Raw genomic sequence first — 15,329 nt, forward strand, 5'->3', positions numbered from 1 at the left:
GTAAATATTTTTTCCAGTTTGTTTACCAGTTTTTAAAATAATATTTTGATTTATAGAAATGTAAAATATTTAGGTAATCCAACTTAATATTATATACCTTTTCCTTTTAATTTCTGCTTTGGGAATCTTGTTTAGAAAAGCTTACTTTAGCCCAGTGCTATACCAATTTCCTACTTACAGTTTCCCCTAGGACTTCTATGGTCTTACTGTTAATATTTAAAGTTTTTATTCATCATAGACTTCATTGGATAAGATATATTTATAAGACATTGGGTTGTAAGATTTTGAGGGCGGGAGTCTAAATTTAGTTTTTAAATACATTGCTGGTTGCCCCAAAACTAATTATATATGTATTTCATTGATTCTATTTGGCACTTTTTATTTCAAACATGTTAACATCTCTGAAACCTGAATGTGTCTGTAATAAACATTTCACAATCTACTTGGAAAGTTTTTCTTAATGTTACTTGAAATAATAACAAATCCTTTAATTAAGGGCTTTTTAGATTTGACAAAACATAGTATTTCCTTCTAATATTTCACTAAGAGTTTCTTTTTTAATTAAAGAATGCACTTGGAGTTTTATAAAAATCTCTCCTGGGAATATACTAAAATTTTCCATAAGATATTCTAGTACTGAACTATTCATACATTCCTAAACTAAGCCCTACTTTACCATGGCATATTACTCATTCAACACAGTGTTGATCCTTATAGCTATTTTCATAAATCAGATCAGTCAATAGTTTTTCCTTTGTAATGTCTCTGTCACATCTTGGTTTTAGAGGTACGTTACCTTTGTCAAAGAAGCTGATAAGCTTTCTTCTATTTTCTGTGATTGACACAGTTTATATTAGCATAGGGATAATTTTTTTTTCTGTAAAAGTCTAAGCTGGTTTGTGATAACTCTAGATTTGTTATAGAGTTACTCGTCAATTCATTTATAATTCTTCTTTAGTCAAAGTTTTTATTTTTAGAAAACTATGCTGAGATTTTAAATTCAAGAGAATAGGGTTTTACATAGTTTTCTCTTACATTATAATAATATTTTCTGTATCTGGTTTTATCCCATTTTCATTCCTAGTGTTTTGACATTCCTATGTTCCTTTCTTGTTTCTTTTCTTTCTTGATTAGACTTGATAGAAACGGTTCTCTTCAATGGTCTTTTCAAAGATCAACCATTTAGATTTACTTAATTCTAATATTTTATTTTTCAAGTTAATTTATCTAAGTGCTTTTAATATCTTCTCTTTGCCTCTGATTTTCCACCTGATTGCCTATGATGTGCCTAGATGTGGCTTTCTTTGAATTCATCCTGCTTCAGTTTTGTAGCACTGTTTGAACTGGTAACTTGAGTTTTTTCCTCAGTTTGGGAAAATTCTTGACTATCGTGTTCTTCAAATGTTGCTTCTTTCCCATTATCTTTTTCTTCCCTTTCAGTGGCTCTAATATATTAAACCTGAAACTGTGTACCATATATTATCTTACCAATACCTTTTCATATTTCTAGCTCTCTTAGCTTGCCTGAATCTATTCTACTTAACCTGTTTTCTGTTCATCAGCCCTGCATTCTTATATGTCTTATACGATATTAAATTCATCTCATGTGTTTATATTTCAGTTATCGCATTTTCAGACCTAGAACTATATTATTCTTAACAATAGACTTCTGTTCTCTGGTGAAATTCTCCATCTTGTCATCTATTTTCTTGAATATATTAATCACAATTATTTTAAAGTCTGTGCCTGATGACTTGACTATCTGGATATCTGGGCCATTTACAGACCTGTTTCTTTTGTCAATTTATTTCCCTTGGTCCTTTACTTTGGTATGCCTGGTAAATTTTGATGAATGCCAGACATTGTGTACGAAAAATTGGACTCTGAATGATGATGATGTAATCTTCTACAGAGGGTTTATCCTATTCTCTGATAGGCAGCTGGGATGGGGTGGGGAAGGGGGGAAAGATTAACTTAATCTAATCAGGGACTGAATTCATTTGGGGTTGGGTTGCAGTTTTTGATAAATTTGGTCCACCTTTGATTTGTCCCCATTATACTGGTGTGCTAAAGCTCAAAAGAGTCTATTGTTAAAATTTTTAAAACTTTGGGATGTAGTTGCTAAACATAAACAATATTAAAAACAAATTCTATAAATTTAGAATTAAATTATAAACAAAGATAATATATCCTCAAAAATCACCACTTCTAAATTTTTAACTAAATTTAACTGTTGTTCTATGATATTTACGTCTGTGTATCTGTATTACAAAAATACTGTATAATGGTGTTACTACATATCTCTTATCAACTCCACATTCAGTAAAGTGAGAGTTGTAACTTGAAACAGCCAATGGTGGGAAGTATCTGCACCACAGGAATCCGCAAACCCTACAAATCAGGGTTGATCGTTTTGTAGATTGTTTGGATCAGTTGTTCTCAACTGTTGGTAATTTTGGCTGCCCCACCCCCACCCCAGGGTATTTGACAATTCCTGGAATTATATTTGTTTGTCACGATGGTGGGGAGGGGGTGGGAGAAAAAGCGCAACAGGAACTACAGCTATCTAGTGCGTAGAGAATAAGGATGCCTAAACATCCTACAATGTATAGGGCACCTCCCATGACCAGATATCATCCAGCCCAAATGTCAGTAGTACCGAGGCTGAGAAATCCTAGTCTACTGGCATTTCTGCTTCTAAACATCTGGAATCTTTACCTTTCTCCCATTGCCTAGAACAGGCAAATGCCTTTGAGGAAAGAGGAGGGCATTTTATCCCGGTTTATTTTGTTGTTCCTGTTGTATTTTTTCTAGTGTTTTGAGTCACTGTTTAGTTCAGTTGTTTTTAATCTTTCTTATATTTAATAAACATGTTTGACTACAAACTTTTCTTTTGAGAGCGCTTCTGGTAGCTGACCTTGTCTATTTTCACTTTCTGCTCTTTTCAGTGTTTCCTTCTAAATGGTCCCAGCCATGGACATTTCCATCTCTCCCTTAGTTGGAATAGGTGTATCTTTGCAGTTGCAGGCAGTGCTATTGTTGAAAGAAGCATCCACTAAAATTAAGTTCCCTGAGAGGTCTATAGATGTTACTTTGAAAAGTGTGGTAGGGGGTAAAATTTAGAGACTCCAAGTATTTATTTATACTTCTACCATTCCAGTATCAACTTGAATCATTTAACTCTGCTGTTACTCTTGATTTACTGGAACTAAAGCCATTTATTTAATAAATAATTAAGTAGCCGGGATATGTAGAGTCTTATCCACCTGCAGTGTAGGAGACCTGGGTTCAATCCCTGGGTTGGGGAGATCCCTGGAGAAGGGAAAGGCTTACCCACTCCAGTACTCTGGCCTGGAGAATTTAATGGACTGTATAGCCCATGGGGTCGAAAAGAGTCAGACACTACTGAGCGACTTTCACTTTCACGCCTCTGCACAGGGTGCAGATGTGGGCTGCAAAAATCCTACGTCATGACCTCTTCTCTCTAGAGGTTTCTAGATTTGTTAGGGACAGACCTGTAAATAACTAATGTATTAAAACTCTCAGTTACTTCACCTAAGTTCCATTATTTGGGGAATTTAGAATCCAGATTAAATTATTGGATAGAAACTGACTTAATTTTAGCTTTGTATGCTACTTATATTTTACCATGTAAACTTTTAAAGCTGCAGTCTTCACAAACCTTATTTATATTTATACCTTTATATCTTTTTAAAGTATTTTAAAATTAAAAAAAAAATCTTTTGACCTCACTGCACAGCATGTGGGATCTTAGTTCCCCAACCAGGAATCAAATCCGCACACCCTGCATTGGCAACATGGGGAGTCCTAACCACTGGACCATCAGTGAAGTCCCTTAACTATTTTTTACATTGAAGTATAGTTAATTTACAATGTTGTGTTAGTTTCAGATGTATGGCAAAGTGAATCAGTTATACATATATCCACATATGTTTGTTCTTCAGAATCTTTTTCATTATAGGTTATTAGGACTTCAGTTCCTTATAGGTCCTTACGGTTTATCTAGTTTATATATAATAGTATGTATATGTTAATCCCAGACTCCTAATTTTTCTCCCCCCATCACTATCCCCTTTGGTAAGCATGAATTTCTTTGTTTTCTGTGTCTGTGGGTCTATTTCTGCTTTGTAAATAAGTTCATGTGTATCTTTTTCTTAGATCCTACATGCACGTGATATCATATGATATTCATCTTTCTCTGACTTATTTCACTTAATATAATAATTTCTAGGTCCATCCATGTTGCTGAAAATGGCATTCCATTTGTTTTATGGCTGACTAATACTCCATTATATGTATGCACCACATCTTTATCTGTTCATCTGTCTGTGGACGTTTAGGTCGTTTCTGCGTCTTGGCTATTGTAAACAGTGCTGCTACGAACACTGCGGTTCCTGCCTCTTTTCTAACGATAGTTTTGTCTGGATACACGCCCAGGGGCGGGATTGCAGGATCATATAGTAACTATGTTTACTATGTTTAGTTTCTTGGGGAACCTCCATACTGTCTTCCATAATGCCTGCACCAACATTGTAGGAGGGTTCCCTTTTCTCCACACTCTCTCCAGCATTTATTATTTGTAGACTTTTTGACGATGGCCAGACTGACAGGTATGAGGTGATGCCTCACTGCAGTTTTGATTTGCATTTCTCTACTGACTGCTGATCGAGCATCTTTTCAAGTGCCTGTTTGCCATCTATATCTTATTTGGAAAAATATCTATTTTTTATCAGGTTGTTTGCCTTTTTGCAAGCCAGATGAGTTGTTCTTTATATCTTTTATAGCATGTTTATGTGTTTATCTCATTTGGTACAGAAGTACTATCAGTTAGAAAGGGCTAATGTTATTCTTACCATTTTATAGATGAGAAAAATGAGGGGGAATGTTTAAGTAACTTGCTCACGGTTATGTAGTTACGTCCGTGCTGCTGCTGCTGCTGCTGCTAAGTCGCTGAAACTTTATAAAACTTTATTTCTGCTTGGTATTCTGGATAGCTTCTGCACTTTTCTTTGATAATATTGTGTGGTGAGTCACTTATCCATGTATAAGACACATTGAAGACATGTATCTGAGTGAAAATTTATGCAATTCTCATTGAACTGATGACCATGTTTTGAAAAAAGTATTATTCATTTATAAGGAGAGCAGCTTTGTGGACTGCCTCAGAAGTACTGGCTAAAACTTGTCTTTAAATAATTTCAAAGTCTGTGAACGGGAATAACAGATGTCATTAATTTTCTGATGTATTTTCATATAACCAGGATAAATTTACATGAATTATAGTTTTAAAAGTTTTGCCTATTATGTTTCCCAATTTTATTATCCATTCTAATTCACTAAGAAAAATGAATCTATTTCTGTTTACATTGGAAAAATTAACTAAACAACTAGGATTTAGTTTAGGAAATAGAAGGCAAGATCCTCCCCATTCCAAGATACACAGATAGCCCTGTACCCAATTTCAACTATCCAAAGATTTAATGTGTAATTATCACTTCAATTTTTCTATATGTGCCTATGTAGTTTTTAATTAAAGAAATGCAGTTACAATTATCTTTGCATATTGTCAGACTTTGAATCATCCCTTACTATAGTTTTCAAGTTTCTCAAACTGGAGTTGTTCTTTATGTTATGCTATGCTTTTATGATTTTACTATTTATGCTTTTCTTTTTCTTCTGATGGTTTAATGAGTCAAGTTTAATTAGTCAGAAAAACTAGCAATATTTTTCTCTCCCTATCTTTGCCAGTAGCTTTCAGATAATTTGAAAATAGAACAGAAATTCTCTACATTACAGATTCTTTTCCCGCAAATCATTGTATGTATGGACAAGACAGGAAGGATCAATGGAATGAGAGAAGTCAATTTGGTATTCTCTTCAAAATAATATATGAGTTATTTAGATATAACAAAAGTTTAAGTCACTACTCAGAAATGTAATTCATTCCATAATGGTTTCACTGTACTGGACAGCTTACTTTGTTAAAGGATTTAGAATGATTTGATGAAGGGCAATTCAGATCTTTTAAATTCAAGTTAAAGGTACTTTGTTAAAGGTTAAGAAACATTTGCTAGAATTATGAGCAATTTCCAGCTAGAGTTCCATAAAAAGAAAGCTTGAAGTTAAATTCATGCTCCTCTTCCTGGTAGAATTCCATAGCGACTAGAATAGTTTATGAGTATGTATCATATGAGTAGGAAAAGGATTGGAAGAATGGAATTTGAATAGAAAGTAAGGATGAAAAACACCTTCATTCTTCCCCGATTTCCTCCCCCTCCATGCTTCCAACACACACACACACACACACACACACACACACACACACACCCTACTCTATCAGAAGGGGGAAAGCTTATGTTGAAAGTCTCCTTCAGTAATAAGTGGAATAGAATAGTTGAATAAATTGTGTGTGGCACTGAACTGGAAGTTCTTCAGTGAAATGGCTTATGTTCTTAAAGAGCTGAAAAAAGGCTTACATGTTCTGGTAGCCTGGAATAAGACTGCACGGGCGGCGCATGGGAGACGCAGCATGTGTGAACAGTTCTGCAGCAGAGTCCCATCTGAAACACAGCCACACAGCTGGAGCGGTGACTCAGCACGCTGACATCTACTGCTAGCAGGCAGACGCTCTCTAGTAAAGCCTGCGCTTTCTCAAGTTAGAAGGGGCTCCTTAGACTGCTGTGATCGTATGATGTGTTCCTCAAACTTGGTCAGGCCACTTGAATTTAACATTGTTGAACACTTGCCATATACTTGGAACTTTTCTTACACCTGTTTGGTTTTATTTTCCCCACCTTATAGGTGATGAATTTGAGGTCACACATCTGGCCTGGTATTCAATTCATCCCATCAATTGCTTTTAGCCTGTGCTGGTTCTGATTGTTTGATAAAAATGGAGATATAAAGAAATTTCAAGATAGGAGGGAAGACATTTAAAAGAACCTCATGTCAGGTGGCCTCAATTTTCTCAGAAATATAGGGACAGAATTTAAAAGAGAAAAGTTATTTAAAAAAAATTTGGAACACAGTTCCTTGAGAAAATGTTAATGGGGGGTTAGTAGTAAAAAATAAAATGACTTTCCAGTTTTAATAACTAGAATCCAGCCCAGAAATCCAGCTGCTGCCCTACTTTGCAGATGGTAAATGGCCTGATGGCTTCTAAACACTGGCTACATCTTCCTGCTCAGATTCCAAGGGACCTCCCTGAGGATAACCGCCAGCCTGAAGCTGAATTCTTCTTAATGACCTGCCATGATGGATCTATTCACTTTTGATTCAGCCCTCCCTGATGCTGGGAGAGATTGAGGGCAGGAGGAGAAGAGGACGACAGAGGATGAGTTGGCATCACAGAGTCAATGGATGTGAGTTTGAGCAAACCCCGGGAGAGAGTGAAGGACAGGAAAGTCTGGCGTGCTGTAGTCCATGTGGCAGCAAAGAGCTGGACACGACTGAGTGACAAGAACAGCAGCCCTCCCTAGATTGAACAGTCTTCAATTTTCAACTTAAACACTATGACAAAGGCAGATTTTTCAAGGAATTGAGGTGTGTGTGTATGTATGTGTGGTGCATTTGTTCCAAGTATGCCAAGTAAAATAATCAGATATGAGTGATCAAAATAAAATTTTAAAACTTCATTTTCCTATAATTCACTTGCTTCTTTCCTAAAAGTTTGAGTATTACAGTTTTAAATCCATGTATACTGCCTGTATGTTCTTTACAAGATACTTATCCTCTCAGTTTCTTTATCTATAAAATGTTTTGCTGTGAAGACTGAGTTAAATATAAAGCACTTAGAACCATAATAGGCAAGAAGTAAGTGCTATGTACTCTTGATTATTATTTACTATTATTATTATCCTCATCATTAGTGAGCCTGTGTAAAATCAGCTATTAATTCAGTGCAAGGCCTTATTAGTTAACATGTAGGAAATAAAAACTGTCCTATATGGCTCCTGAAAACCTTAAAATTATCAGGAGCTGATTAATACAGATAACATTGAGGTTTATCAGCTGACAAGGAAAAAAGTGCCCACTGAAGCTATTAAACCCCTATTTCCTTTTCTTTTCAGCTCCAGAAATCTTGTGAACTGTTCTGGCTTAATTCCCATTTTCATCATGTATTTGTCTTATTCAAAGTCTCTCCACAGTCTATCTCACAAACTTCAGACATGCCTCTGATCAACAAACAAATATTTGGTGACTATTTTATGCCAGAGGCTAGAGATATAAATAGATATAAATAGGGCTTCCCTTGTAGTTCTGGGCTTCCCTGGTGGCTCAGACGGTAAAGCGTCTGCCTGCAATGCGGGAAACCCGGGTTCAATCCCTGGGTCAGGAAGATCCCTGGAGAAGGAAATGACAACCCACTCCAGTATCCTTGCCTGGAGAATCCCATGGACGGAGGAGCCTGGTCGGCTACAGTCCACGGGGTGGCAAAGAGTCGGACACGACGTAGCGACTTCACTTTCACTTTCCCTTGCAGTTCAGTTGGTAAAGATCTGTCTGCAACGCAGGAGACCTGGGTTTAATCCCTGGGTTGGGAAGATCCCCTGGAAAAGGAAATGGCAACCTACTCCAGTATTCTTGCCTGGAGAATCCCATGGACAGAGGAGCCTGGCGGGCTACAGTCCACGGGGTCACAAGAGTCAGACACGACTTAGCGACTAAACCACCAGAGATATAATACGACTAAGGCAAGGCCTTGCGACTGTGGAGTTTACTTACTAGTGGGCAGACGGGCACATAAACAGATAATTATAAAACAAAGTGGGACTTCCCAGGTGGCGCTAGTGGTAGAGAACCCGCCTGCCAATGCAAGAGACCTAAGAGACACAGGTTCAATCCCTGGGTCAGGAAGATCCCCTGGAGAAGGGCATGGCAACCAACTCCAATATTCCTGCCTTGGAGAATCCCATGAACAGTGGAGCCATGGACAGTGGAGCCTGGAGGACTCCAGTCCACGGGGTTGCAAAGAGTCGGACACAACTGAAGAACTTAGGATGCACTCACGCATAGAACGAAGCGCAAAGCGCAATGAAGGAAGAGCATGCATACAAGATGCTCTGGGAGCAGAGATGGAGAGCACCAGAGTTCACGCTGGAAGGCTCAGATTTGGCTTCTGGAGGAAAGGATGCCAAGGCGCAAAGGATTTCAAACAGAAACTTAAAAGGCTTTGCTGGGATCCCAAGGCTTCCTTATTTGATCCTTTTTAACCCTCTAGACATTTCACCATTACTCCCAACATAACTCACCTCCCAACTCCTATTGCATCAGTCTCAGAACTGTTTCCTTGAAAAACCCAGTTTTGATCCTATCTCTAATTCCTTTCCTCATATGGCATTCTCTATCAGATATTCTCTGTCTGGTAGCATGTTCTCATCTCCTCCATGAAAACAGGCCCTACTGGCATACAGTCACATACTCTCCTATTACTCATGAAAGCACTTCAAACATGTATGTGCAGATTAATGTTATTTCTTCACAGTTTATCATTGTTTATTGTTTATCATATCACTCCAATAAAACTATAAATACCTTAAGAAAAAAAAGGGTTCACAAATTTATTTTGTTTCACAACACCTGGCAAAATGTGAGCAAAGTCCAAGATGTCAAAAATACTTTCTGAATTAAATTATTTCACCAATGCCTTTTATGGTTTATCTGATGTGCAATAAATTCATTTTATGAAAGTTTAGAAGTTCAAATAGCCAGAGGAGAGAACATTCTTACTTCTGTCAGTTAATTTACTAACTGAAAGTCAGTAGTACTATATGAGAAATAAACTTAGCTTGGTAGAATTTGTGAATGTGAAGAAAACATGAACCATGGAATAAATTACGCAGTTGGTTTATAAAGCAGCCTGTGAATAAGGTTCTTGTACTTGGTAAGCAGTAAAAAAGCAGTATATTGTTGAGAAGGAATGTATTTAGGGTAGAGTACAAGTTTGAATGGCCTTTTATGTATGGAAGTATTTTATATATACATATATATATCAGTCAAGTAAATGAAGAGAATTATACATACATGTGAATATGTGCACATACACACACGAAATGAGTGTGAATAAGGTAACAGAAATGGCAGTTGGAAAAACAGCCTTTTCATACTGCTAATGATAAGGCATTTTTAAACTCAGCAGTTCCTTCTTATTATTTTTTATTTATCTGTTTTCCTCCCACTGTTATTTCTCCTATTGCTCCTCTATTTAGTCTTTTCTGTCAAATTTTCTCTCCTCACTCCCTCCTCTCTAACAAACAAAACCTCCACACACTTTCTCATTCACACTCACACTAACCCAAGTCAACTGTTTCCCACACTTTGTGTTCAAAGCAAGAAACCAGCTCTATCAAGAGGGGGTCTGACAGTGATACCGTTAATTCACTAGACTACTGAGTGGCTTTCAAACTTTTGCTCACAAATCCCTAAAAGAATTTTGAGTAAAACGGAGACTCTGTGCCAGTTATCAATCCATTGCCTCTCACCTCTAAATGTCTCTTCCTTACCTGCTTTGCTAAAATGGAGCTGGGACCTTTAAATATTTTTGTCTTTTTGTCAGCCAGCATGATATTACTCTTTGTCAGCGGAGGGCACAGGAGAAGGATTGCGGGAGAAAGAGGTTCTTCCTTCTCGGTTTCAGCATGCTTTCTCAGCAGGCTCCTGCAGAGCCCGCTGCCTCCCTGGCATGAGGCCTCTTCCTTGCAGGCCTCGCAATGAGGGCACCCCCCCAGCACCCGACCCCCTAGCGTGCGCAGCCTCTCTGGTCCCCATCACTGGGAGCCGCGCTGCTTCTCGGGCGATGGCTCCTGTGACATGAGCATCTCCTCTGGAGCAAGCTGCTGGCTTCAGGGCAGGGGGATGAGCTCACCTGGTGGCCAGCAGCCTCCCCTGGCAGCTCCCTCGGGTAGTTTTGGAGTGGAGGGCCCCCAGGGAGACACTTCCCTGCCAAGAGCTTTCCCCAGCACCCCAGAGGGGAGGTATCAAGTAAATTCCAGGAGGCAGAATCCCAGGAAGTTGCACCATCGTAGCCCCACAGTGACTCCTGGACCGTCAGCCCCTGGCAACGGGGGCAGTTTGCAGGGGAAGCTTTCCCTAGAGGTCTATCTCAGCCCTAGGGGTCATGGTCACTTCCTGTATTTGCTGTCTCTATATTCTCCAGAATTTCTATTTGCCTCTTACCTACCAACCCCTCATCACCACTGTCCTCTGTCACAGAGAGTCACTCTCTGCATTAGACTTTCCTGTTCAAATTATTGTGTGGCTTCTGTATCCAGATCGGCTGCTGACTGATACACACTTCCTCCTACATTTTAATGTGATGGCTAAAACTTCTTACCAAAAGTTAAATAATTGAAAAAAGATAAATTATCTGGTGTTCTGAATATAGATATTCTTAAAATATATTTTTGTCAAAACCTTAGAGTGATGTATCTTGATCAATAAATGAATGGAGAAGACTACTGTACAACCTTATTGCAAAGCAGTCCTCACTATCTCAAGTAAATCGGATTTGTTTCCTGTACACACACACATACACAAAGACTTTCACCTAAAAGTTTTGAACAAATATGTCAATACATGTTTTCATGACACACATCTCACTTATGACTGGTAGAACATGGATAGACAGACAGATAGATGGAGTGACAGATAAGCAGACAGCTGGCAGACAGACTATCTCCAAGATGAAACACTGTTTCAATACTTCATTTTTTTTTTACCAGTTCAATACTTCTCAATGTTTTGTTTTTTTTTTTTGCCTTGCTTTCACGGATCTCTCCAGAAGTAATGCATTCCTGAACTGTCCTTTTGCTCAATGCTTTAGAGATTTTTGCCCTGTGATAATAAATCATAGTAAGCACTGGGATGGGTGGAAGGCATTGCCATCTTTTGTGAAGTGGGAGAAGGGGAACCATGACAGAGGAGACTGGAAGGACGAGGTGGCAGACTATAGACTCCCTCAGTAACAGACAGCAGTTTCAGGAAAATGCTTGCATAGGGGCTGAGGACCAGAAAATTGCTTCCCTCAAAGCTGTTCATGCCCTGTGGACGCCCAGGGTACAAGTTTTCCAGTGTGAAGAAAGCAGCGCCTGACCAAAGAACTGCTGCATTCTATACTGCAGGCCAAAGAGAGATACTGTTCCCCCCTGAAACTGACAAGAAACCAAGCGGAAGAAGCTCAGCAGTTTTTTTTCCATGCAATGTAGACTAAAAATATTCCATAAAAATTTAGAAACTAAAAGCTTTCCTTACAAGAATGCTAAAGTTTCCTTTAGAGTCAATATCACATCAAATATGAAACTCCTGAACCCCACCAGTACCTATGGTTGGATAAGGGTCTTGCTTTTACTATTTGTGACTCAAGATGTCACATGGCTTAAATCCTTCATTTACAGTGGTTCTGTTTCTTATTTAAAACAGTAAGTTTTCCTTAGATCCACTACTTCACTGAATCATATAATAGGGAAAGAAATGAAGCATCTTAAACAAAAGCAAAGGAGATGTGCCCAATTTTTACCATTTGGGATATTAACAAGCTTAACATGGCTCGGCAACTATCTTAAGTGTTATATCAACTATTATGACACAAACTAAAGGTGCTGAAATATAAAGACGTGTGTTTTCTGAGAGGAACCGGGTGACAATTTGAAGGGCTGGTATTTTTTAACAGAATGAATAAATACATAAGAATTCAGAACAGATTCTCAACCAACACTAATGTGCAATAAGGTTTATGCAAGTTAAGAAAGGTTTTAAACTTTTAAAAATTTTTTTCAAGGAAACTACTGTTTCCTGTTATTTCTGGAAAATCTGTAAATGCTAGTGTTTTCAAAAGGAAACATTTGTGAGGAGATATTAAGTATGTTTTACAAGCTACACATATCAGATTCTTGTTTGTGCATTTCCCCTAAGAAACTTGTAATTCTGTTTTAAATAAATGACACTCACTCTCAATTAAAGTTTCTGTCTTTTTATTCTCCTAAATCAGCATCCCCACTGGGAGTATGGGGCTCCTAGGATTTTTTTGACCTAAATAAATACATTTTTAATAAAGAGTTTTCTTTCTTGGATAAGATCCATAATCTCTAGAATACAATGTCTGATTTAACTATTCCATTTAAAAAATCTATGTACTGTCTGTTTTATAGTAATCTATTGGGATCTTTAAAATAAAAGATTTTCGATCAATGCAAAACTTTAAATTCGGAGTAAGTAATTTACTAACATATGTATAAATATTTGTTATAATTCCCACTTGACTTTCAATAAAGGTATTGCCCTTCACTGCAGAAGTATGAATAATCTACTTGGTGCATATTATTCAATCTGAAGGATGCACATAAAGAACTTCCATTATGGTCCAATAAATAAATTTAGGGCCATCACTTGGTAATAGAAAAATCAATAAATATAGACATTTTTATGCTCACCAAAATCTCTTTCATAGCTCTGCTAAGCACCTTGGTTACTGAGATGACCAAGTTAATGCTAGGTATTTTAAAGATTCAAGTAACAAGAACTCAGCCAGTCTACCAAACTGGTAATTTATTGTGAAAGCCAATAATTACTCTTGTTTTGTGGTGGAGTGGGGGCAGGGAGTAGAAACATTAGAAATAAGAAAATTTAGGAATGGGAAGATCTAATGTGAACAGGCAAAATCAAGTTTGTTACCATCTGTGATTTGCTCACATCTTAGGTTTTTAATATACTTACTTAAACAATGGAGTTCCACAAACAACACATTTGTATATTCCAGGATCTTTGTGATGTGTATATTCTCCTTCGAAGGCACTGATACGGAATAAACAGAGCATAAAAAAAAATGAAACAAAGTTAGCATTATTTCTTAAAGAATGTATTTGCTTAAAATATATTTCTCTAATAAATCTTTCAAGGGCTTTTTGTCTTAAAATGAGAACAGACCAAACATATGGAAATCTGAACATTACTAATATATTTCAAATCTGTATAATAAAATGTACATACAATGACTCCAAACTAATGCAGGTTAAATTTTTTAAAAAATCAAGCCGTCTAGTTATGTAATGCTTCGAATTTTTTTTTTCCTATTACAAAAAAAAAAAAAAGCTTGTAGTTCAGATTCACAGAGAGAAACATTATTACATGATATTTCTGCTCCTCTACAGTGTCCAAGAATGTATACCAGAAAATACAGAAGGGTCCAACACTTCAAGTGGAAGGAGTCTTATTTTCTGGTTTGAAAAGGAATATTGCAGCTTTAAGGGAATATTTTTCTAAGTTAACAATCTTAAAGGCTAGGAGGTCATTCAGCTAATACAAATCAGCTGTGCTAACCCAACAAAAAGTCTATGTGCGCTGCAGCTTGTTTTTATTATCCTTTCACCCTCTTTATGAGGTCCAATTTTTTTATAAACAGAATTTTTAAGAATGACCTAATCTCTAGTTGTTTGTGTGCATTAAATCATTTTGCTAGTCATGTACACAACAGGACAAGTAGACGTCTCGGGCCGAGACCCAAGTCCATCTCTAGCTCCTTGTGGGGTGAGGGTGGACTTTGTCAGAGATTCAACATTTGTTCAAGTCAGTAAACAGTATACAGGGGGACAGGAAGACAGTGTTGCCTATTAACAAAGACCCCATGTGTGGTAAAGAGCTCTTTCAGTTCATGAATGAAAACAAGAAGTTACATCATTAATAAATTTGGATCAGAGGTAAGTTAACGGCCTTATGCCAAGCTCCATGGTATAAATTAGACAACAAAATGGTCGGACTCTGGCAAGTTACCTTTGAGCTGGAATCAGCTGAGAGAGACTTTATTCACCAAAAACAGTCTTGGAAGTGAACAAACTCTTTTTTCAGGACTCAGGGCGAACTTCCAAGGACCAAGCCATGTGAGGGCAGTTATTGAAAATTTTTGACATTCCAACCACAAATGAGCCAATAAATACTTTCTCCACATGTGCTTCAAAAAGAAATTGGAGTGGGGTAGAAAGGAACTAAATTATGCTACCTTCTTTTTGCAGCCAAAACATCTATACTTACAATGGCCACCTTCAAATTTTCAGCATCCTGGCAAAGTGCCATTCCCTCATGGTTTTGCTTACTGTGATGTCTTCCCAAAAAATGTACCTAAATCGCTATTACTTCCACACATTTTGTAGTAAACTAAAAACAGGCCCTTAACAAAAGCCTTGTGACTTTACAAAAGATAGAGTGTTCATTAGATGGGGGAAAGAATAAATAAAACTTAAGTCTTAATCTAAACAATACCATTTTCAACCTTTTCAAGGATACTAATTTGCAGACTTTAGCAAATAAGTGCAGAATCC

At 37.4% G+C, this 15,329-nt stretch overlaps 1 protein-coding gene across 1 annotated transcript in view; it reads right to left on the reverse strand.

Moving 5' to 3' along the window:
- Positions 1-15,329, reverse strand: part of MSRB3 (methionine sulfoxide reductase B3) — a 170,317-nt gene that overhangs the window by 101,894 nt on the left and 53,094 nt on the right. Inside the window, exon 4 of the mRNA XM_065934698.1 lies at positions 13,732-13,809. Coding sequence (XP_065790770.1) covers positions 13,732-13,809 — 78 coding nt within the window. The remainder of the gene's footprint in view (positions 1-13,731; positions 13,810-15,329) is intronic.

This window comes from Muntiacus reevesi, chromosome 4 (assembly GCF_963930625.1).
Source record: "Muntiacus reevesi chromosome 4, mMunRee1.1, whole genome shotgun sequence".
NCBI classification, from domain to species: domain Eukaryota; kingdom Metazoa; phylum Chordata; class Mammalia; order Artiodactyla; family Cervidae; genus Muntiacus; species Muntiacus reevesi.